Here is a 25,456-nt window from a genome sequence, read left to right on the forward strand (position 1 = left end):
ATGACATATCCTTGAGTGCTGAAACGATTCACCGTTAAACATAAGAAGGACAATAGCAAATATTGCAGTTTGTCTTGTGGCTTCTTGCACATAACAAATCAATTCAATTAGTTAATAGTATTAGTTACGATTACAAACAAGGATCTCTCAGAAACTCATTAGCAATATAGTAAGATTAGGGACGAGAGGAAGAAGTAACTGAGTGAGAAAAATATGAATAAGATCCAGCAAATTATTTAGATCCTAAAGTAAATGAATAAGCCAGCAAACGTCTCGATGGGCAAGCAATCTATTTTGCTCCTTGACCTAACTTTTTGAAAAATAGGCTGGCACGTTTATCACCTCTAGAGAAAGTTGATGAAAGAAAGAAATCTTGTAATCATGTTTTAAGAGGAAAAAATTGCAACTACATTGGAGAAAAGACAGCAATATTCCTGTTGTGGTCAAGGCCTCAAAAGTTAAAGCTAATTAAAGATCATCTTTTGCATTATTGGCAACATATTGAGCTGTTGTTGTACTTCATAGGGCCGCAAATAGAATAACACTAATTATCAATTGGATCTTTCTAAAATAGTCAACCATTTCGTACAATTTTAACTCATCATTAATTTCCCTAAAGCATTTCCATCTCCATTGATTCATCCATTCATAGGTAGAAGTTGGCAAATTGCGCTTTTTCAGAACAAAACAAAACAAACAAACAAAAAAGATACATTAAATTAGATTCCCTTCTTCTTACTACCTGTCCAAAATACATTAAAAGATGTTTACTACCAGGAATTTTGCATAATGTTAGCATTAAGAATCTGTCCATGCAGCAAAAACTGGGACATTAGGCCTCAACTGGGCTGATGAGATCCAAGAGGTAATATTAGTTGATGGACTAGAGATTAGCTTTGGTGCTGATTGAGGCATCGCAAAATGCATCGAATGGCCATTATTTTTGGCAGGGCTGCCTTCACGAGAGCTGCCAATGCTAGTTACTAGACAAGAAGCATTTGACACATGAGTATTAATTCGCGCAGATTCATCCACCTGATCTTGTAGTGTTGTAGAGCTCATTGTGTTGGTTTCAACTCCAGCAGAGGAAGACTGATAAAGTGACATTGTCCAGTCTACTGCATTTCCATTAAGCTCTTTGTTCTGGATGTTAATTTCGCCATGATGGCTTGCATTTGCAATAAGATCTTGATTACAGATTTGTTTGCTTGGTTCTGTGTCTTTTTTTCTCCTAGCTAAATCCCCAGCAAGAAGGGTGTTACTAGCCATTATACGCTCCACGTCGTATTTTGATATGTCAAAGTTTGTCACAGCATTTACACCGCGAAATTTAATTGCAGCAATGTCATAGGCCTCTGCAGCTTCTTCTTGGGTGCCTGCAGTATTGATCCAGGAATTTAACTTTTATACACTATCAATATAAAAGATTGTTTAAGCAATCATGTCACCTAAATAACAACTAGTACCATTAGAAGTCCTTAAAAAGTCAGCCAAGTATATGCAGGAGCAGTTCTCATACAGAGGAAGTGTAGAACAAGACAAAGATAAGGAGAGAAAGAAGGGCAGAAAAAGATAGAACCTTATTTAGACTTAAATTAGGCAGTAAAAGTGAAAGATTCCCATAAAAAAGAAACAGCCTTATGAGTAAAATCCAGCCCTGCTGACATAAAGTTCTCCACATATTCTTGTTGGCTCGTGATCAACCTTACTAGCAATTTTAAGACTTGGCATTTTACTAACAGATAATGATTTAAAAAATTGCCTTTATAATTATTAAGAGGTTAATTTGAATTTTATGTGCACACATTACAAAATAAAGTATACTATCTGGGATGAGAATTAATCAAAGGGCATGTTATTGGTCAAGTATACTCACTAAATGTCCCCAAGTAGAGGTCCTTGTTCCCAGCCACTCGGCCGATACGAGCTTGCCATCTTCCGTGCTGATGGTGTCTGCTAAAACGAAAAAAAAAAGGGGACGATTTTCACTAACAACTAAATTTCAACTCCATGCTAAAAGCATACTTAAATTGTAGAGAGTATCAAACCTTGTCACCCCTCTATAGATTGAAGCTCCTCTTGAAAAACCACTGCTCTTTCTGCAAAAATTTGGACAAATCAAATGAATACTGATTAAGTACGGGAAAAAAATATAATGATGGACTTAAAGACAATACATTGAAGCAGCTAAAGACCTACCTTCTTAAGTGAGCTACATATTCTTGTCTTGTCATGTTCTTCATATCTTCAAGCTCTTGTTGATAATTTTCCAACTGCATTAGAGTTACAAAAAGAAATTTACCAAATGACAGCATAAACAAACAAATTACAGTTGGTGAAGGATAAATATAATACCGGGAAATTAATATGCGTGGAGGTTCCCCAGTACTTCAGTGCTGCTGAATCATATGCTCTTGCAGCTTTTTCTTCTAAGTCATAGCCACCTACATTTTATGATCATTTGATTAAGAAGAAGATAGATATACTGATATATACACTCATGGCTCAATCATTTATACAACTGTATACAGAAATATAAATCAAGATTTACCTAGATAGACTGCAAAAACCGACATGCATCCCCAGCAATAATCATGAAGAGGAAGAAAAATAGGAGCATTTTTGTATCAGCACAGAGAACAACTCATCAAAAGCTGTAAGAGAAACGCCATTGAAAATATATATGTTTGACACGAACCTTGCCTTCCTTTCCTGCTCTGTCCTTCTTTCTTACAACTGTTGTCCCATAGATGAGCTTCGTATCTACCAGTCCATCTATGCCTAATTTAGTTTACATGCCAAAATATACACCAATAGTATAAGATTATTAAGTACTCTAATCAGATCAAAGATGCAGTTATTACAAAATAAGAGTACTAATTACCTAGTGACACCTCGATACTGTGAGGTTCTTTGACCAAATGTATCAATAGACTTTCTATGAACAATTTGCTTTTGATGATCCACCTTCTCAGGCCCTCTTTTCTTTGTTTCAATAGCAATACACTCAGCGACGGTTGGCGAAATTTGTTGTGTTCCAGTGACACAACTTGATTGAGAGCCAGGGCTCATTGATAAGCTAAGGGACTTAAAATCTCCATATGTCACTGCACCAATAGAGCCAGATTCTCCACCATTATCAGCCATGCAGCCTATCATATTCTGCTCCAATGCATGTCCAGTTGGATTCTGATAGTTTCTTGACACCCAGTTATTCATGCCAGACATTTCATCAACAAGATTGCACTCGGTTTTCCCCTGCTCAGTAGAGTGATATAGTTCATGGCCTCGAAATGCTGAGAAATCAGAGTAGTTCGGTTGTTGTTGTTGTTGTTGCTGCTGCTGTCTAGAGTTTTCTTGAATATGGTTCAGGAAATCTTGGCTGTTTGTGGTCTCATTTTCTTGGTTATAGTAAATGTTGTGTAAGCTTTGAGCCATACCTCCTCTGTTACAACCTTCATAGTGATGGGACCCCATTGCCGCATCACCAAAGAAGTCCTCCAGTTTAGGTGTTGAACTTACCATACCTTCAAAAAAAAAAAAAAAAAGATTCCATAAATAAGCAAGAATAAAGGACCCCATTTAAAGAAGGCAAAAACAGGACAAACCTTGTGGTTGTTGTGACCTGTTGAAACCTTTCATGATGCATAATGAACCATCAGACTTGAGAGGCATAGCAGAGAAAGAACAGAAAAGGCCAGCGTTGACACCTTCAGTATCATAGTACATGGCTGGATAGTTGAGATGAGTTGGAGAAAATCTAATGGGGACTGAACTGTGAACATCACTTGATGAGCCAGGTTGAGTACTATGATGGTGGTCAGTAGGAGGACCCTCTAAGTTGTTCATGTGAGGGGAAAGTGAAAAACCAAGCCAGTGGTTGTTGTTGCTGTTAGTGTTACTATTGTCATCATTACTCAAAGACTTCATCTTTGTTGCTATGAAATTGAAAAAATCCTGACACTTTTATAAGAGATTCAGAGCAAGTTTCTCTTGTAGCAAGGCAAGTCAATCATTGGGAGGCAAATAAGCTAATCATCCACCCTTTCTTTTGTTCCCCCTCCATTTTGAAACTCATTTTCTATTTTTGTTTTCTAGCTGTGGACTACTAAGTAGAACAAAATCTAAAAACAAAGTTTTAGATACAACTGAATGGATGGGCTCTATGTGTGTGTGTGTGAGTATATACATAGATATATTCCCACTGAAAAGATTTGCAAGGAGAACAAAGTGAGTCCCTTTAAACTAGTAAACAAAAAGAATGAGTTCCAGCAAGAAATGCCGGAAATCCATCCTGCATTCCATTGGGATCTGTGTTTGAGAAAGACATCTTCTTTTGCTTTTCTTACGCTCCACTCTGCATCCTTCTCTTGCTTTTGCTTTTCTCCCTTTTGCTTTCTATAATATACGACTATACATGTCATGTACTAATTACGTAATAATGCTGTTGATAATGGCTATTGCATAAAAATGAGAACCAACAAACGTCTCTTCTTGCTAAACAGAACTAATCTCTGCAAGATTGCAACTTATAAGAAAGAAAAAATTGCGAGGAGTTGATGAAGTAAACAGTGCACAAAGTACCAGCAACACTGCTTTAATTGTTGTACTAAGGAAAATCAAATTCCATCTTCTATCTGTTGGAATTTAGTGAGTAACAAGTGAAATCATTAATGGTCAATTTAGTAAACGTGTCAGAGGAAAAAAGATCAGTGGAGAGAGAGAAGAGCCATAAAACTACAAAGATATTAATAAGACATGATATAACAATCAATTAGCTGTGGCCTATTGCCTTTTACAGTCTTCCAACTGCATCAGGGAAGCTTAGCTTTAGATTTTCAACATACGCAGAAATACATACTGTCCGTCTGGTGACTTCACAGACAGCATTTATATTATTGTACTTTTATTCTTTTTCTTTGCAAGCAGTTTGATGGGTTCACATATTGAAACTGCACATAGCACGGGCTTAAAAAAGATCTTCTTTTGGTGCTTTTATTAAGTATTCTACCAGGCATTAGTCCATTGCAAATTGTGACTATTCCGTAAATCTCGTATGAGTTTATTTATGGCATAAAGCGAAGTTGCAAGTCTCGGGTTTGAGCCCCCTATGTACGGAATCAGCTTTGTTAGGGAGCGTTTTATCCAACGTGGAATTTCTCAGCACGAATTCAATTTAATGGGATCGCAATGCAGATATTAGACACCGATGGAAAAAATATAATAAGTCCTACCACTCAAATCATTTTTCTTAAGCATCAATTTTCTTCTTGAGAATTCCGTTGGTGTCTTATGTTCCTTATAAGCAAATAATATAGAGGTAAACTTTTCATCGTACAAGGGAAAAGCTCCAATTTTTTGCGCTGGCTTGACTGTTCCTAAATATTGCATGCAATTTTGCATGAAATGTATATTCCACGGAGACAAATTTTCCAGTGAGAATGATTTTGCCTATAGACTGGTAAGGAGAGAGAAGGGAATGTGGGAGAGGTGACCCCCTTTTTGATTGAGGTAATGATGAGTAACTCCACCGATACACAACGGGCCAATAACAATTTGTCTAAAGTGCATGGCCTAACAATTAAAAAAAAAGGTACAGTCTTTCTTTGCTACCCCAGGAAATATTGCTTTCTTTCATTTTCATCTCCATTTGGCTGTTGAAAGAGATTTGGGTAATGGAATGTGGATAGCAGTCTCTATTTTTTGCTCTGTCTGCTTTGAATTGGCCCTGTCAAATTAACCTTTTGGGTTATGTGGTTTACCTGTATATAAAGTGTTTCCCATCCTTTATATACTCTAAGACCATTTATGCCCTCCACCGTTGAGACAACAGTGTGTTATACTACTTGTGGCTGTTCTGATATTACAAATGACTAATTATTGGCTAACTTAGTCGTACAAGGGAAGGGCTTAAGAATAATACTATAAAAGCTTGTAATATGAGTTAAAGAGGCTTTCTTAGGACTCGTCTCGGTGCTTATGACAGGGCGAGTCCATTAAAACTCCTTGAAACATGTGGGAGGTGCTATTTCGCGTTGTTTATGCTCAAAGTTTTCGACTACATGTCTTAAGTATGACTAAATGCTTAACGTCCAACACTCAAGACCAACAACTTCTATGCAAATTTTATCGTGGATTTTTTAATTAGCAGTATCGCTTGGAATTCCCCTATCCCAATCAACGTCAGATCTATTTAAATTAGACTAACAAGGGTTGGACCAAGTTGGAGAAGGCAACATCAGACATGCAGAATTCCCCTATCACAACAAACAACTAGATTTTGGACGGATCTTTCTTTTTCTCTTAATCTATTATTCAAGGCAGAAGAATATGTTGTTGGATATCACTTCAATACATTAAAACATGTGGAAGCAACATTAATCATCAAGAGTAAAAACAACTAAAAGTATCAGTTGTTATTACACTTTAAGGGTCTTGCGGTTCAACTTGAATCTAGTCGATAAGAACAGATCTCTTGCCCAAAGAGGGGACCAAGAAAGCAAAGAAAAAAGTCCAGTCATATGCCCAAATTCAATCACCTTTGGTGGTTTTGGACTCAACACCTTCGTTGCTACATGCCTAGCAAATACTGATGCTTCAGTCGCTTTACCCCCTTGAGAAGCCTTTGCACGCTCAGTTATAGCTTCTTTAAAATCCTTGTAAAGTTTCCACTCATAGTTTTGCAATCTTTCCACACTATTGTTCCCAAAACTTGATCTTATAGCACCCGGGACCACGATAATTACATCTATATTAAACGGGCTTAACTCAACCCTCAAAATGTGCGACATAGAAAAAACTGCAGCTTTACTTGCACAATATGACCCTGCCCACGGAGTTGGCACTTTCCCCACAACACTCCCGACGTTCACTATACTTCCACTGTAACGCGATGCCATGTAAGGGACTACATGTTGAACCATCCTTAGTTGCCCCAACGCGTTAATTTCAAAAGCTTTTTGGATTGCATCTAAAGGTAGCTCAGCTAAAGGGCCTGTGCTACCAATTCCAGCATTGTTGATCAAAAAATCTATGTGCCCACATTTGGATATTATTGAATTCACGGCTGATTCTACGCTTTCGTCTGATGCAACGTCGAGCACAAGTGTCTCAATTTTATCTGCTTGTAGGTCTAACATATCGGGCATTCGTTGGGCTATGTCAGATGCAAAAACTCGACAATTTTGCTCAGCAAATGCTTTGCAATATCCGTAACCAATGCCACCCTTGGCGCAACCAGTGACTAGAACAACCTTTTGGTCACCCATATTTTATCGTTCGTCTAATTTGTTGATCCAGTAAATTTTATAAGGCTGGTTGAATATGAATATATCTCTGTTTTCTCCGCCAGTACCTTTCTTAGTACTTTGAAAAATCCAGGAAAGAAATAAAATTATAGAATATGCTGAGGCATATGCATCTACATACTTAGAGTGACCGGCCAATTAAATTAGAGCTATTTCAAAATCGTGGAAGACATCAATTTAGTGGGCGTATACGTCGAGGGCAAAACTATGCGCCTAATTTTTGGTTACATTGCCAATTGAGTTTCCAGGCAATAATAACAATAAAAGGTTAGTACAAAATTATTGATGTTGATTGACAATGTGAAGAACGTGCATTTCCATAGCAAGACGAAGCAAAACCAGGAGTAAATGGACTCCGCAAGTTAAATGACTCAAAAAGTGACATTTAAGATCAAAATAACTCATTAAAAAAAAAAAGTTACATAAGTAATTTGTGCGCACTAATTTAGTGCACAAACCTTTGTTCATTGGCCAAAAGATTTGAAATTCACGTTTTTTCCGTACTTTGACCAAAGATTAGTCATGTTTCAAAACGCCGGAATATCAATATTTTATATAGAACTTGATATCTTTTTCTGCAAACAATAATGTAGGCTTAACACATCAAGTATACCTATATGTTTGGATCATCGTTTTAGGAGTTGTAAAGTGCCCCGAAGTAAGTTTGTTTGTTTGACTTGTGTAACACCCCCTACCTCTAACGAAAGCTTCGAACATGATCCTAGACTTAGAAATCAGATAAAGAATGTGGAAATTGGAATTTTCCTGTTCCGTTGTTGTCACGACTCAACCCCGTAGGCCGTGACTAGTGCCCGATCTGGGCACCCGAACCCATCTATCAAATATTATCTCAAATTCTATCAACTCATTCTAGTATATGGCGGAAGCCGACAAGGCTTTATTTCAAATTTAGGTAATTCCCAGAAAAATTTCGGCAGAGTTTCCTTTATTTTACGGACTATCCAATATACCCTGCACCCAGAAAATACCAACAAAAGCCACACAGGGCTAACCAAGCAATATATAAACATATGCGGACCGGCCGCCTCGGCGTATAGGATCGCCCAAACAACATATGCGGACCGGCCGCCTCGGCGTATGGGATCGCCCAAACGACATGTACATACATCCATACAGAAAGACCCTAACCCACAAACATGTCCACAGACCTCTAAACAGACCGACAGAATCATATGACGGGACAGGGCCCCCGCCGTACCCATGAACGAATATATACAAATGCACTAATAAAAATATATATACCAAAAGTATAAGCTCCGGAAAGAGAGGAGCACTCCGAATAGCAGAAAGGGTGTCCTAAACAGGTGGATCACCAGGCTGTGCGTCTGTACCTGCGGGCATGAAACGCAGCCCCCGGAGAAGGGGGTCAGTACGAAATATGTACTGAGTATGCAAAACAGAAGGTACAAAAATAAATCTGAATAATAATCGAATCAGATATATAGAAAATAATACATATCAAAATGTTTATTTCCAAAGTATAAATTATGCATAGGGCACTGGAAAATGTGGTCGCCCGCCTGTCGATGGCGCCACAACACAACATAACACCAGAAAGTTTCAAATCTCCGAATCCCCGTCACACATCACAACACAGCATAACGCCAAACACAGCATAACGCCAAACATAAGTGGAACCCGGACCTCGAGCGAGGAGCACGGTGAACCATAAACACAGCATAACACCAGAATGTATCAAAAAGCGCACGACAACAGAACCGGCCCGGGAACCGGCGAACGATATCATAGTAGGCACGAGCGGAGTAGTGAGGAATCATATGCATAAAATCATTATTATAAATCCGAAGGATAAGTAAAATAGTCATATTCGAAATCGGAATAATAATTATCACTTTTTGATTCAAAGTTGTCGAATTTACATAAACGGCGTCGCGGGACCCACGGACGAGTATAGACCCGAACTGAGCCCGCCTATGAAAAACATACCCATTATACATCAAGCAAACTCCTATAAAAATTATTGGAGCGATCCGAGCCTCTATACGAAAAATATGGCATTCAGAGATTACAAAATTTCTTAAAGTGAACATTTTCTATGCGAATTTCGGAAAGCGATTACTTCAAATACATCATGGTTCATATTTCATAAAAACATACATAAGAGTGTCAAAGAATATATATATGGATCATAACATGCTCGGATCTCGAATTTGGAATTTCCTTAAAGCTCTAATCTAGCCTATGTGAAACTAAGGCATGCCAAAAGAAGGAAGGTTGCTTTACATACCTCTTACGCACTTCCAAAATAGCCAATCTAAAGTAAATTTCCAATCTACGCCTCGGGCTCCCCAAGGTCTACAAATACGCCAACGAATACCAAACATTAGTTAAGGGCACTTGAGCCATTCTTTCCAACTAATCATTAAATTCTACAGAAAATTCGGCAGCACTTCCCCTATAAATAGGCCATCCCGAGAATTTATCTCGCTCAAAATCAACAACAACAACCACAATAACCAACCTAGCAACATCAATAATCAATTCGAAAGGCAAAACAACATTAATAGCTCTCTTTTACATCTTTCAACAACTTTCCAAATATTCGTTTCAACGGCTTACTTTCAAGCCACAATATCGTTCGTACATTCGATTATTAACCCAAATCCATACTAACAACATTAGAGGACTTCTAAACCATTCACATAATTTTTTTCCAACAATCCAAAAAATTTCCCAAAGCTGGCCGAAACCAGTCCCCTAAACTGTGAGCAGCCCTCTCGTTGCTTTCCTTATTTTTAAGTCATGTTTTGTATCACAATCCACAATATAACGATATGATTTTCATAAAATATACAATTTACGTCAAACGCACAACTAGCCTCAAAACAGCCCCCTACACGGCTTCAACACAACTACGACAACTTCATGATTTTTTTTTTATCCATTTATCCACACCACAACACATTCAATTTACTCTCAATACATGTACAAGAAGATTAAGCATGATTCCATCTAAACCTATCACTCACGGCTCACTTCAACTTCAACAACAACAATCCAATACCGACATGCAAAAAAAATTATATACATTCAATTCATCATCTATACATGTTCATAATGTATCCAAACTCATTATAAATGTAAAAGAAATAACCAATTCTTACCTTGAATACTTGGCTCCAATTTGTGTCTTAAATTCTTATACTTATTCTTGCTTCTCCACCTCCCTCTCCTTGTCTTCTCCTTAGAATTTTATTAAATCACAAAACTGATTTTTGTTTTTTTTCTCCACTCTAGCCGTGACCTCCTTCTCTTTCAACTCTTCTTTTTCTTGGTTTGTTTAGTTCTTGAAAGCTGATTTTTCAACAAGTGGAGTTGGAAAGTGTCATTTGCACTATGCCTTATTTTATATATTATTCCCCATATTGCTACACGTATTCCCTCTTTTGAGGACTCACTTTTGCACCTTGTTTCTTTAATTTTCAGATTTGATTCCCCCTTTTTTTTTCTTTTTTTTTTTTATTCGGGTGGGGCCCACATGGCCCCTTAGGCTTAATTAATTAATGAAGTGATTAAATTTTAATCCCACTTAATAATCTAATCATAGTTAATTTACCCCTAATCTCCAATAATATCTTTATACCAATAAAATTTATAAACAATTTATGTTTTAATTAAAATTAAAAAAAATTAAAGATTTCTATTTCGTGTTCGAAAATAATTCCGCCTTTAACTTGATTCGACTTGCTTGCGAATAATTTGACGTATAAATATACGGGGTATAACAGTTGTAGGATGGGAGTTTACGCCCATGAACAGTGACCGTATTTCAATTTACGGTCCGTAATTCAAGTCGTAAACTCAAACCAAGGATTTCTGAGCATTCTGGAATTTGGCAATTGGATGTCAAATGGTTAAATACGGACCGTATTTCAAAATACAGTCCGTATTTCAAAACATATTTGGAATTTGGGAAACCTTCCTTCATGAAAGTTGTAGAGCTTTGAAATAACTTTCCAACGGTATATTATGGGGGTCAAACGGACATCTGTGCAAAGAGTTATGGCCATTTTACTGAAGAGACGCAGTGCAGTCCGTATTTCAAAATACGGCCAGTATTTAACTGGGCCGAAAATTAAATTTTTCTAGAACAGTATATATTCGTCCATATCAGTTCAAATCATTATTTTTCATTCCTTCAAGCCCTAGAACGACCTCCTACCCTCTTCCATCATCAATAACACCAAGGTAAGTCTACTCTAATTATTCCAACTTAATCCTAATACCTATCCTTGTAATCTAAACAAGAGGTTATCATTCCAAAACTAGGGTTTTCAAGAAAACCCATCTCAAGGTTCAAGAATTCAAGATTTTGGAAATCTTCTTCAAAGCTCAAGTTTTTAATTCAAGTTTTGGAGCGACTAAGGTATGTAGAGTTACTATCTACGTGTGGGAACATCATTGTTCTTCCCCATGTCTCATAATCCATAAATTATGATTCTCTACGAAAACTAGGGTTTTCTATACCATACTCATGACAACCCTAGGTCCATGTCCATGATTATATTATGTATGAATTGCTATTATTCTATCATTGTGTTCTTAATAACTCCATATGATTATTGAGAATCAGTCTGTAATCCACGAAAACTCATATCTTATATTCCATGGGTTCTTGCATGCATGTTTTTAACTAAGAGTGATTATTTCATGAATATCCTACATGTCTACAAATTTTCATGCAACTATATTATATAATTATTTTCATGCTATGATACAAGATACATACATGCTAAATACAAGTTATTTCATGAAACCATGTTTACAAGTTATTTCGTGAAATCATGATTACAAGTCAAGTTCAAGTTAATTCACGAAAATCATGGGCTTCTTAGCCAATTATATCATGTTCATATTTTTGGGAGTTGCACGAATTACCGAGAAGGTTCAGATAGCCTGAAACTACGTAGCCACCGTAGGACAAGGATCGCTCCGCCCAGTTAGGACGATACCTTAATTTTACACCGAATAGATCCATCAGGCACGTTACCACCTTATACTCTGGCAAGGTATAGGGGCTCTGCTGGTCCGGCGAGGTACCAGACTCTACGTATCCACGTGGTGATATCATGTGTCGATTTATGAAATGCTCTCCTTACTTATCATGTTTTACTTATGTTATATATATATATATATATATATATATATATATATACTGATGCTCATGCTCATGTTCATGTCCAGATTTTCAGTTTCAATTCTTATCATGTTATTCCATGTCCCATGTTATTTCTTTCAGTTGCTTTACATGCCAGTACATTCAATGTGCTGACGTCCTCTTTTATTGCCCGGGGGCCTGCATTTCACGATGCAGGTAAGTATTTACAGGACGCAGCATCTGCTCAGTAGGATTTGCTTGTATCAGCTCATTGGTGAGCCCCATCTCATTCGGGGTTTTGTCAGTTATCTTTATTTTACTAGTCATACATTTAAAGGTATGCTGGGGGGCCTTGTCCCAGCAAGTACGTTTTCCAGTCAAGATTCACGATTAGAAGTTTCATAGACTAGTCAGTTTAGTTATGTTAGACATGCAAGGTGTTTAGCCATCTTTGGCTCAACTCATGTTATTTCTGCATTTATGATTTAAACAAGTATTTCATTAAATTATTATGACATCTCATGTTTCATAAAATCTCATCACGTTCATGCTATATTTCCGCTCATGTATGCCTCATGATGATTCAGCAAGCCATGTGGTTCGCTCGGTCACATGCAGTATGGCACCGAGTGCCATGTTTCGCCCAGGCCATGGTTCGGGGCGTGACAACTTGTTATCTTTAGGTTTAAGTATTTTATTTTATAGGATTTTGATTAATTTAGGACATCACACGAATTATTATTAAACGATAATAAAAACTAAGATAACTAATTATCATTAAGAAAATAATAACAAAAAAACTATTAACATAAAATGTACATTTTATTTACAAATACACAATCTTCATCCCCCTAGGTTCCACATGTGGGAGCCTTTAGAATAACCCTAGGACTAAGGTGAACCCCACCACCCTCACCATCATCTCTATCCCCCTTCTTCTTCTTAATCCTTACACGTTCTATGGCATGATCATCCTGTCTTCCCTTCCTTGAGGCCTTGTTGAAAATATGCTTCCTATGGGAGACGACATTGGCTGAAATATCATCAGCTTCAGGAGATGACTCAATCTCAGCAGGAGACGGGTCCACAGGCGCAGAAGAATGAACCTGAAATAACATATAAACAATTTAGTTTAAGTTTATTCTAAACTAAATCTAAACTAAACATGAAATAACATATAAACAATTAATTGATACATTATTTTATTGTAAAAAATTAAACATGTGTGTCGATGGGCTCCTGAGATGGGTGGTGAGAGGGCTCCTTAAAGGGCTCCTGAGCTGGCTGCTCAGCGGTCTCCTGAGCGAGCTCCGGAACCGGAGATATAGATGGTGCTGGAGTTGGAGCTGGAACCTAAGTAATGAAAATTATATAATAATTAGTATAAATATTTTAATTTGTTAAAATAATTATTTTAAATACTTACATCTTGGCTCGGAGATGTAGATGGTGCCGGAGCTGAAGCTGAAACCTAATAAATGGGAAATTATATAATAATTAGTATAAATATTTTAATTTGTTAAAATAATTATTTTAAACACTTACATCTTGGCTTGGAAACATGTCGAAGTCCTCGAATAAGGACTTCAAGTCCAGCTCCGTGCCACCTTGTAGATCACGAATGGGCCACTCACCCTGTGGATAACGAACTAGGGGTTGTGCAGACGATGGCCAGAACATGTGATGTGAAAATAAATTCGGCATATATAGAGGTGTCGACGGTCGCCCTGAAGTCGACGGTCGGTAAAAAGTCGACGAAAGCAGTTGGGCTGGAGCTGGAACATGCTCGTCAGGCTCATCTACTAGACCACCAGCCCCTCTGGCCCCACCCCCTCTGTAACCAACTCCTCTGGCCTCACCCTTTCTGTGATCAGCCCTTCTGGCCCTACCAACTCGGCCACTAGCCTCTCTGCCCCTACCCTCTTGGCCACCATCCCCTTTGGCCCCACCCCCTCTGTCACCCCCCCCCCCCCCCTTCTGCCACCACCACCTCCAGCTATTAATCGTCTTATGTATTACGATACAAAATTAGCTAACTAACAATTAACAATTAATTAAAAAAAATTAAAAAAAAATGAAAAAATGGGCAGTGGACAGCCCCCAATTACGCAAAAAATATTGCGTAAAAGTTTTTTTTTTTTCGAAATCCGCAACTATTACACAGTAATCATGTTTAGGAAAATAATATATTTAACAATGTAATAGAAAATTCACAATAAAATACCTAGCTTGAAGGTGTTTTTGAGTTTTTAAAATCGAGCTCTACGCCACTTTATTCCGAAATCCAAGCTTTGAAACTTGTTACTTGCCTTGAATATACCAAGAATATTGACTTTCGGGTTAAAAAATAACACGAAAAGGACATTTTTTGATGTGGAACCACGATCTTTTTGCTTGATAATGGCGGTTTTAATTTTAAAAAAAGATGGGGGGACCGATCAGTGAGGAAGAAGGGCCCCTTTTTTATACCCCTATCCGCACTAATTTAGTGCGCAATAGGACTTAACTGTAAAGTTATAGGTTAGTCCTATTGCGTACTAAACTTATGTCATTTTTTTTAATGGGTTATTTTGGTTCCAAATCCCAATTTTTGAGCCATTTAAGTTTCGGACTCGGAGTACATGTGTTTTGTTCGATTTTGTCACTGGACAAAAGAGCTCATTGGAACATTATTTTGATGGACGTTCTACAGAATACACATGTATTATCTATATATAATATAAAGCTAGGCATAAAAACGGTGATGTGGCACTCTCTAAAGCCAAAAAACCTATTTATATTTTTTCTCCTTTTTTTTTTTTGCAATTTTTTGCTCCTTCATCCTATTAATTTAGCTTATTTAAAGCAGCGACAATCATTTTTATTTTTCTAATTAAACTGAACATTTAATACATATTCATGTCTATGCCTTTTCATTTCATTCGTTTTGCTCTTTTTTTTGGATTCATGGGTCAACATTCAACAACCATTTTAATCTCCAATTAAATTGAGCAATTAATACAGTTTAATGCCTATGCTTTTGATCTTCTTCCATATTAGTTTCTCCTCACATTTTTCATTCATGTGGCTTCACGCCCAAAAGGGGTGACACTGCCTTCTATGACACTATCCCAAACGCAACATTTTTTATATTTCAATGTTTTCTTGATTTGAAATTGTGGAGAAGATTGTGGTGTTGGATTGTGATGTATTGAAGAAGGAAAAGATTGTGTCTGAGGGTAAAAATGGAGAGAGTTTTGGACAAGAGTGTGTAAGGGTGCTGCATGGCTGCCAAAAGAGAAAACAAGAAGTGCAATATGAAGTTTAGTAGTCATTTTTTTGTTCTTCTTCTTCAGCAGTTTGATCACGTGAATGTTTAGGCCTTTCCCAAGTTTAATTTTGTAATAAGTTCGCTCTATATTATTATTAATGTATGGTAAAGTATATGTAGCTGTTTCAATAAATTATTGATTTGTTATTATTTTGTATTAGATTGAGATAAGATTATGTATATTATGTTCAAGAAGATTGGGAATTCCCTATCTTCTTGAACATAATATACACATAATATACATAATTCAAAGGAAGAATGATGGAAGAATGTTGATCTTTACTTTGCATGGTTAGTGTATTTTACTTTTTATTTTGCACAATCACAGTTTGTTTTGTGAGATTCATGTGTTATTAGATATTCTATCTTGGTTTGAACTTATTTGTATGTATCATCTTCCCAGCATATTCAAACGGTCCCATTTCTTTACAGTGAAAGCTATGCAACATTTTGGTTGTAAACTTTACTCTTTTGACTCTCATAATTAATCTTACTCAACATTTGCTAAATTATTTGTGCTATGCCATCTACATAGAGGAGCCGGCTCAATGGTATCTACCTCAACATTGGATGCATTTCTTCTAAGGTAATTATATACTCTTTAAATTCATAATTTTTTCTACTTCTTAGTTTGCTTTAATTTCTTTTACAAAGAACAATGTTTTCAGATTAGATATGTTGTGGATATGATTAATTAGATCTGTTCAAAAATTGACACAATGTAATTGTAAAGCTGTTTTGAAACTTAATATATGAAGAGAGAGAAAAAGAGGGAAAAATCTAATTTCTTAACAAGAAATGATTATTTGCCTAATATTAATGTGTAAATCTCAATAATCATCAACCAAACATAAGTCACAATTGCTTAGCAATTAAAAAGACCGAAGCTTATGGTAAATCAAAAATTTTAAAAAGAAGGAAGCGGCTACCAACACGAAGAAGACCTCCGGATTAATATTAGAATTTTAATAAAATTTCTTATATTAATATTTAATGATCAAGAAGAAAAATTATTGAACTAATTTCTAATATTTTGTTGAGTTCTTTTCATATTCCTAATGATTTGTTCACCAATTAAATTGTTTATTCTTTTCTGTTTCTAACTGTATCGGTTATTTCACATTCTCTAACTAAATTGAATAAATAGTAATAATATCTATGGTTATCGATATTTTATGATATATTTTTATGCAATATTTATTTAATATATTTTTTTATAGTTCATATTGAGATTTGATAATAATATATTTTGGTTACTTATTTTTATGTTTAGGAAGTTAAAAGAGAAAGAAAAATAGAATTTGATATTTTTTTAAAAGAAAATGAGTGATTGAGTATGGAAGTAAAAAGGTCAAAAAGAAAAAAGAAAAATAGATATAAAGGTAAGAAATGGGAAAAGAAAAGAATAAGATAAGAATTACATAAGAGATTCATATAATTAGTTACTTAAATATTTAAAGTTTGAACATATATGCACAAAAATAGATTGGTTTTTGTTGAATACTTTATTAATTTTCTTTATTTTAAGAAAAATAAAAGATTTGTTTCACTTATACGTAGACTATACAAGTAATTATTGAAGACTAAAATCTCTTATATATATATGTATATATTATAAAAGTTCACGTGGATAAATTCACTAGTTATTTTATTATCGTTGGGCTTGGTACTGAATAATTGACAACAGTACGTACCATAACCACCTTAAGTCCATAACGCAACATACATGCTCATGGGAACAGCATCTTTCTAAGACCAGCCTACTCTGCCATACGGAGTGACATTTCTCTTAATTACGATTGATTTGCTTGGTGTAGCGTTCACTTGTAGTGGACCTCAGTGATACTCTGTTAATAATATTTCAATACAATATGAGCTAATCCTCAAACGTACGTGAGCAAATTACTACTTCAATAAAGGAAAACATTGGATTCTTTCAAAACGAAAAAATAAGAAAAACAGAAAGAAAAAACTATAACTGAAGAGGAAACGTCAATAAAAATGAAAAAAATATGTATCCCGTGATCCCAATTCCCATCTAACACTTGTCAAAGTCGAATTAAATTCACACCCAATACAAAGAAACGAAAGATAACGTTTTTGTCGAGAGTAACAAAAAGCTGAGGTTTGAGTCTGAAAGTGACCTTTGTGAGTGGATGGCAAAAGCGTGAATTCATATACCAGCAGAATTGTATTTGTTCTGAATCCTAGCAGGAAAGAAAAATGAGATATCATGTTCAAATTTCAATGGAAGAAAAAATATACTAGTTGATTTTTTTTCTTAATATGCCTAAATTTTGGTGGGTTGAATTATTCGATATGTATGCTAGTAAAAACTATGTTGCTCGGACTCTTCAAAAATATCAACGGGTGCGTGTCTGATTCTCCAAAAGTAGTGTATTTTTGGAGAATTCGACACGGATGCGACATCGAAAGTGAAAAGTCCGTGCAACTTAGAGTAAAAGATAACATGTACTTAGTGAAATAGTGACCGGAGAAGTTAATTACTCATAATGAAAGGTGCAAATTGGTCCGGACAACACCTAATGAGAAAATTGGGCAAGGTACAGAGAGGGGAGATGTTAAAGAGTTGGTCCAGTAAATTCAGGTGGGTACAGAAAATCCAAAGCAAAATCTAATTAAGATGAGAGCAACGGCAAAACAGGAGTCAACAGAAAAAGTAAGTATACAGCAACCTAACATAAGAACGACCACATAACGCTGCAGTGGCCTGCCCCTATCCCTTGAAATCAAAAGTTCTTTCACCTACTTGCCCTTTTTAGTGAGTGAGACTCATCCTTCCTCCTCCTCATTAAAGTTCAATTCACTTCTCGTTGATAACTCCTTACACAAATTACACATTCACTATCTGCATATAATGGACAAACGTATACGGTACGCTTACGTATTCTTTATGTGTGTGAAATGTCATAGTCCAAGGCATGTGTGTCTTGTCATATTCAACTTAGATTGTCTCTATCTAGACCCACTATAGTCATTGGCTTGAGACCTTCTTTAGATTTTTCCATTGCTGATGACAAAATTACAAAAATAGGCTTCTGAATTCTGATTCATTCTTCCTATAGGCTTTGCTATAGTAGGCATGCATGCAGCATGCTATTGCTAGCATCTTCCTTATCAACCTAAAGTCCAAAAACAACTTTGGATTTTAGTATTCAACTACTCACAAGTGAAATGAAGTACAAAAAAAGAATGAATTGGGTAGATTTAATTCATTAGTCTTGCAGAAGGGCCACTACCCCCTGGATTTTCTGTCACAAAAAGAGAAAAGATCCAATAAATGGAAGGACATAAATGGAACTGAACAGGAGGCCCATACTAGAGTACCATGTTGAAAGGCATGCATCCTCAAGGACATTAAAGTATTAAACATTTATAACACCTGGTAGACTTCTAGTATCCAGCCAAAACACACAAACTTCTGTTCAAGAAAGCATTAAATATTATCAGCAAGGGTTGTTAGTTGTTGGGCTAAGCGAATAGTGTTCAAAGTCACTCTTAATACGGTGCAGCATTTACTCTTAACATAGTATGACACTGTCCGTTTTAAAGCAAGTTTGCATGGTTCTCCCCGAGCTAGGGTCTAATGAGATTATTAAGAGTATTGTTAGATCTTATTATATGTAGCTTATTATCAATTCTAAAAGTGTGGGAATCTGTTTTTCATCTTTTTCTAGCTCAATTTTTTTTCCTTACATAGATCTCAGTTAAATGGATCCTTGAAACAATAATAAAGTTGTCTTAAACTTATAGGTGACGAGTACTTCGAGCCTTGAAATCAGTCACTGGTATTTTCGCCAAAGTAAGCCGCTTACATTACACCCCTAAGGTGCGATTTTTTCCCAAACCATATGTTGGGCACTTCCCTTTACATAGATCTGAGAGATTAAAGAATATCCAAAATTTGTAGTTCATGTTTGATGTTTGTGTACAAGGGGTGCCCTTCATGTCTGCCACAATCGGGCTTTCACTATTCGTCATCTACTTTAGCTTTTCTTTTTCTTTCCCAGCAAACAGATTATGGAAACTTTATTTTTCGGTTTGCAGCAATAAAAGGAATAAACAAACTAACAACCATTTTTACGGGGGATAGTTAAAGCTGAAAAAAAAAAGGCTGTGTTTGCTCAGAATGTCATGTAAAAGAGTACCAAAACTCATGCAATTGCATCTTTTCGAAGGCCTAAACATGCCGTTCAATTAATGCAATATATCTACACAAGAAGACAAATACACATCACCTGATCATGGCGTGCCCAAAACTGAAATAAAGTCAAGAGAAGAAAGGGAAATAATTTACTTTTTTTTTTTCTTTCATCCACTTTTCCAACTTTCATAAAACTCTGCAGAGATGAGTCAACAGAATAGAATCGTACCAGCACGAGAGAATCAAACCATCGCCTATTCCCCAGTCTCAGTTTTGTTCTTATCATCTTTTTCCATTTCTGCTTTTTCTTTTATCCATACCAAATGTAAAAAACAAATTATGCACGGAAAATAAATTAAAAAATAATTGTTACTTAAACGGTTTAAGAAAAAAAATCAAAGAATCGCCTACATGTAAAGCCCCCAAAAACGATACATTATCTCATATGATGATGATGATAAGTTGATAAAAGTACTTCGCACCAAAAATAAAAGGGTAATAAAAACTATGAGCAGTAAATTAATTAGCTCATGAAAATATGATTCTTCAAGTTTGAGCGGGTTGAGTGGGCATATTTTCATGACGGGTTAATGGGTACAGGTCAAGTTAGCCATTTTGAAGTTAGACTGATTTGGACTAAATATCTAGCCCCATCCATAAGAACATTTGTCTAACATGTTTCTTAATTTTTTTGATATGTTATAAGATCTAACCATAATAAATAAATAAAAAATGATTAGTTTTGTTTTCGTAATCAAACTAACGAAAAGAATTTAAAATTTGGTAAAAGTTGGATGGATGGAGCTATGATCCATTTTTTAGATAATATAAAATCCAACCTATCTCGACTTAAGTAATCAGTGGGGATTATGGACCCATTCTTTTATCAATTCAACTCATTTTGACATATACAAATTCAACCAAATTCGCTCATTTAACACTGCTAACAACGATCCAAAAAGGTAAGAGAACAAGTAAAACCCTATTTGACTAGTATGCTAAGAGATATCAGGAAACATATATCGAGGTCCAGAGTTCCACAAACACTTTAGGGACCGGAATCCCTATTAGTAATTGCTAAAGAATGGCACCAGACACCAGTCATCTACCAATCAAGTCTGAAATTTTGATATAACTTCTGATATTGGGGCGATACGTTTCCTCTTATGGAAATATTAAGCAGGCGTATGGAAACTAAATGTTTTTTTCACTTTATTTGGAATTTTTGAAGTTGGAGTTTTTGTTGAAGATGAAGTTGTGTTTGATTATAGTTTTTGCAGCGGAGAGACTAGAGCATTTTATTTGGATTTATGAAGATGGAGTTAAAAAACATGTTATTAGCTGTTTTTCAAATTTGGAATCATGAATTTGGAATTTTCACGGTGAATCACTAATTTTCAAATAAAGTGAAAAATTATGTCCGAATAAAGTGAATACAGTATTTATTTTGTGGCCAAACGGTCCTAAGTGCCTGAGTTGTGAAATCTTCATCTCCTACCAACAAACAAGGATATCAGGTCCCTCTTATAATGTTCAGCTTTTTACTTTTTCCTTATTACTGTTATTATTTGTTTTTTTAAAATGATAATGATATAATCAAGCTCTAACTCTACTCCATAAGTATTTTTTATTGATTTCAGATTTGACTTTTTGCTTTTTAAAGAAGTGACAATTTATTCCCTATTTCACCTAACCTCATCAAATCTACAGAGTGAACTCAAGGAGCTTTTACGTACGTTGAGGGAAACATGGGAAAGTATAGAGGAATTTACTTGCTAGCTAGTACGTTTCCACCCCAAGAAATTGCGCGGATTGGCCTTGATATGGACTGGTCTTTAATTTTTGTCCCTCAAATTGTTGATCTTTAATTTTTGTCTCTGCTTCTCATTTAATAAAAAATTGTGGGCCAAAGTTACGTTATTCGTTGGTCTATCAGAGATTCTGAGTTTGAAACTCATTAGAGTAAAAACAAAAAAAATAAAAATAAAAAATCACAAAGTAAAGTTTTCATATAAAATTACAGACCAGCGATTTGAGGGACAAACATTAAAGACCACCCAGTACCTTCCACCCTCAAAAGTAGATTTTTTTGGGCCGTTCAAATTTCTTTTTTTTTTTTTGCGTGTAATGTCCTTCAAAGCATTGTTCTTTAATTTTTGCTCGAAAAATCGATGGTCTTTAATTTTTGCTCTTCGCTAAAAATCCCTTGGTTCCGAGTTCGAATCCTCGTTTAGTAAAAAAAAAATTAAAAATTTGCAAGGTAAAATTTGGATTCGCAAGGCAGAGTTTTGCTACTTTTAGGCAAAGTTTTGCTACCTTTGGCAGAGTTTGAGGCAAACTCTTCCTTAAGGTAGGATTTTGCCTACCTTAAAAGGTAGAGTTTTGGCTTAAGGTAGAAGTTTGCATTAAGGCGATTTTTTTTATTCAGTTATAATTTTGTAAAACTCTGCCTAAAGGCCTAATTTTTGTCCGAATAGGCCTAATTTTGCTACTTTTTTTTTTGTATTGAGACGGAATTTGAACCCAGAATATCAGGTTATTAGGCTAAGGACAAAAATTATAGACCAATGCATTTGAAGGTCAATCATGCAAATGATTAGACAAAACGTTTTCTTGGGTCGCTCAAATTAGACAAATCCAAATGACTCTAGAGCGAAGGCCCAAGACGCAGCAAAAGTGCTTGGGTCCGGTTATTGTTTCCTAGTGAAGTCATTTAATTGCACGGTTTGTTCTTCAAATGGGCTGGTCATTTAAATTTTGGCCCTTCAAATCTAACTTATGTCTCGGGCCATAAGTGATTTAAGTGCGTGGGGGAACAAATTGTCTAAATATTATGAAACGAAAAATATAAACTTATTCTCCGCAAAAAAAGTTTTTAGTATTAGGGACAAAATTAAAGACAGGACCAAATTGGGATAGAAGTGCAAATGACCCGTTGGTAGCAAAACGGCGAGCTTACAAGAGGCCCAAGATATCAACAAACTTAAAGGCCCACGTATAATGTTGCTATACCTTGTTTCTTCTTTTTTTTTTTCTTTTTTTCATTGGTCTTTTTCCAAAATTACTCTCTGTATCAGACGGTAGGAATATATTTCAGTAATTATATATTATTTCTAGTAGTGAAGTTAACATCATCTAACGTTACACTAGCAAGGAAAACAACATCATTATAAACGAGCACGAACCTATACGTTTTACGATATATTGAGTACGAGAACTTCATACATCCACATTAACATGTTTATTACTAAAGCATTGTTTCATTGGCATTTGCTAATTGTTGCCAATTTCAGAATTAATAGTAAAAGATTCAATTTACAAACAATGAATTGAAACTCGGTCATTACGAAAGAAATAACGGGTAAGTATTTGTTCGAATAGTTAAAAAGGCAATAATAGCAATGGAATTTTTTTAAGGAGTATGAGACGAAAATAAGAGAAACTAAAGTTTGTTTTTTCTCAATGTCTTCTGATCCCCTCAACTCTCAAGAATGTGATACCTTATGATTTGTTTTTTTTTTTTTGTTTTTTTTTTTTTAGGAAAAAAAAGTTATGATTTGTTGGTTGTGCAGCGACATCAATGCTTTTATTTCTCTTACAGACATTTAATTCCAATACATAATAAATTATGTAAAACGATTTTTCAAAGACTTCATTTCTATGTAAGATAAACAAATCAATGAAAAACAAAAACAAAAAGTAATAAAAGGAAGACTTTAAGTCTATATATTCCAATTAAATATTTTGACTTTCATGAAATTGACTTGAGAAAATGTATTTTCTGAGAGAGGATATGAGTAAATTCAAAGGTAAGTCACCCCAGTTTGGTTTCTTCCTTATCAAAGAAGGTAAGTTGTCAGAATTAAAGAAAAATAAGTGGAGAAAAAAGCAATTACACTTGTTAATTGAAATCTTTCTTAAAAAATAAAAGAATCTTCCGCACATAGTTGCCTAAGGAAATGAATTGTCAACTAAGCACGTACTCTCAATAAGTCTATGTGTGTGTGAATTAAGTTATAACAATGACAGTATAAGGAATATTTTACACTATCAATGAATTTTAAGAAATATATGCGTGCATTTTAAATCCTAAATCTATAAGGAAAATCTTTCATTACATTTGATGTGATTGCTAGCAGAGGTTAATGCCAAATAATACACCTACTTGCATATAATTGGAACCTACCCAAAACTTTTGGAGAAATGAAGAATGGGAGGAGCAGAAAGCTTTAAGTAATACAGTGGAAAATTTTGTCAAACCGTTCTTACTGAATCCCGTTCTGCTTTTGTTTCTTGACAGAGAAAAGGACAACTGCAAATTCATACTACAATTTCGTAAAAAGATATTAAGCCACCGAATAATCAGTTGTGGCCAGGCCGCTATAACAGGCAGAAAGAACAATCATTGTGGTCCTATATATAATTAAGTTCACCCCAGGGCAAAACTAGAATTGATCTAGCTATGGATGTGATAGAACTTGGTAACTTTAGCCAAAAAAAAATTTATTTATGTTAAAAAATTCACTTAATATATATAAATAATTTATTAGACCATATTAAACTTTCAGAAGCCGTAGACTCAAAATTATGAATATTGTCTCTGAATACTTACAGACGATATATAGTGGATGGGGTAGTCAAGAACTTTTTCCTCTACAGTTTATTTTTGATACTTTTGTCAGTTCAAATTTCTGGTTATGCAAGTGATTTTTGTTTACCTGTAATTAAGGGCAAGTGGATAGCCCAAAAGATGCATAGAATCGAAATATGAATGAAGGTGAATAAATGCAAAAACATGGGTAGAAGATGAAAAGGAATGGCGGTGTATGTGCACAAAAACCCAAAGATTGGCATATGTTGGGTGGATGGGAGCAGTATACAGAATCTGCTTAGAATGAGAAGGCTTTTAATTATTTGGAGGTGGGTACGTTGAATATAGCAGTAAACTGGAAAATAGAAGTGGTCCTTTTGGATATGCCACTCAGTATGGGAACCAAATGTTTGCTCATTTTCCCACGTCGTTACCCTTCAATGTCTCATCCATTTCCTCCTCTTTCAGAATGTCGCGCACAATTCTACCTTACTATCAGTCAAATGAATATGGTCGATTTATCTTATATTATACTCACCAGCACTATCTCAACCTTGAACTAACATAGAGTTACACGAGATAAAAGCTATATTTAAATTAATCATTTTCTGTCAATTTATGCATATCTCGACAAGTAATGAATACTTACATTTGAACATAAATCTCATTCAAACTTGGGTGCAACCAGCACTCCTGCAGGATGGCAAGATAGATATTAAGGATCCAACTTGAAGAGCTGCAACGTGATAATATACTTTGTAATTTGTTCTATTTTGCAAGATAGTATCACTATTTGAATAGTCAATTATTTTTCCTTTTGACTTAGAACTCTTATTCAATTTTGGTTGTTCCAAATTCCAATCAATGCCAACATGTCATTGTTAAACTTTATTATCCAAAAATATCACCAATACATTATGCACAACCATATCCAACACCTTTT

The 25,456-nt window shown here is 35.4% G+C and overlaps 2 protein-coding genes and 1 long non-coding RNA gene across 4 annotated transcripts; all 3 read right to left on the reverse strand.

Moving 5' to 3' along the window:
• Positions 1 to 581: 581 nt before the first annotated feature.
• LOC132623736 (AP2-like ethylene-responsive transcription factor ANT) lies at positions 582 to 4,669 on the reverse strand. Of its 2 annotated transcripts, none has more exons than XM_060338538.1 (9): positions 3,609 to 4,669; positions 2,885 to 3,527; positions 2,699 to 2,781; positions 2,552 to 2,560; positions 2,356 to 2,444; positions 2,200 to 2,273; positions 2,049 to 2,099; positions 1,877 to 1,956; positions 582 to 1,376 (listed from the first exon to the last, which is right to left on the reverse strand). In XM_060338538.1, the coding sequence occupies exons 1-9, from the start codon at positions 3,928 to 3,930 to the stop codon at positions 799 to 801; spliced, it is 1,929 nt and encodes a 642-aa protein (XP_060194521.1). In that variant the 5' UTR covers positions 3,931 to 4,669; the 3' UTR covers positions 582 to 798. The 2 variants fall into 2 exon arrangements, with proteins under 2 accessions (XP_060194521.1, XP_060194522.1); XM_060338539.1 differs by having other exon boundaries at positions 1,877 to 1,953; positions 3,609 to 4,657.
• Positions 4,670 to 6,327: 1,658 nt separating this feature from the next.
• On the reverse strand, positions 6,328 to 7,337 carry LOC132624052 (short-chain dehydrogenase virD-like). The gene has a single exon (XM_060338873.1). It carries the CDS (start codon positions 7,266 to 7,268, stop codon positions 6,420 to 6,422), a length of 849 nt encoding a protein of 282 aa, XP_060194856.1. The 5' UTR covers positions 7,269 to 7,337; the 3' UTR covers positions 6,328 to 6,419.
• A 973-nt stretch (positions 7,338 to 8,310) lies between these two features.
• Positions 8,311 to 11,078, reverse strand: LOC132622973 (uncharacterized). Its single transcript, XR_009576057.1, has 2 exons — positions 9,577 to 11,078; positions 8,311 to 8,659 (listed from the first exon to the last, which is right to left on the reverse strand). It is a non-coding gene; the product is annotated as an uncharacterized LOC132622973 (long non-coding RNA).
• Positions 11,079 to 25,456: the final 14,378 nt, after the last annotated feature.

The sequence above is a fragment of the Lycium barbarum genome, chromosome 12 (genome assembly GCF_019175385.1).
Source record: "Lycium barbarum isolate Lr01 chromosome 12, ASM1917538v2, whole genome shotgun sequence".
Classification (NCBI taxonomy): Eukaryota; Viridiplantae; Streptophyta; class Magnoliopsida; order Solanales; family Solanaceae; genus Lycium; species Lycium barbarum.

Bases quoted from the DNA above. Each gene is read 5' to 3' on its own strand.
- LOC132624052 (XM_060338873.1), bottom strand. From the start codon at position 7,268: ATGGGTGACCAAAAGGTTGTTCTAGTCACTGGTTGCGCCAAGGGTGGC.
- LOC132623736 (XM_060338538.1), bottom strand. From the start codon at position 3,930: ATGAAGTCTTTGAGTAATGATGACAATAGTAACACTAACAGCAACAAC. The intron at 2,100-2,199 runs GTAGGTCTTTAG...AAATTTTTGCAG, and splicing joins TATGTAGCTCACTTAAGAAG to AAAGAGCAGTGGTTTTTCAA. The intron at 1,377-1,876 runs GTGAGTATACTT...TCAATACTGCAG, and splicing joins CCTCTACTTGGGGACATTTA to GCACCCAAGAAGAAGCTGCA.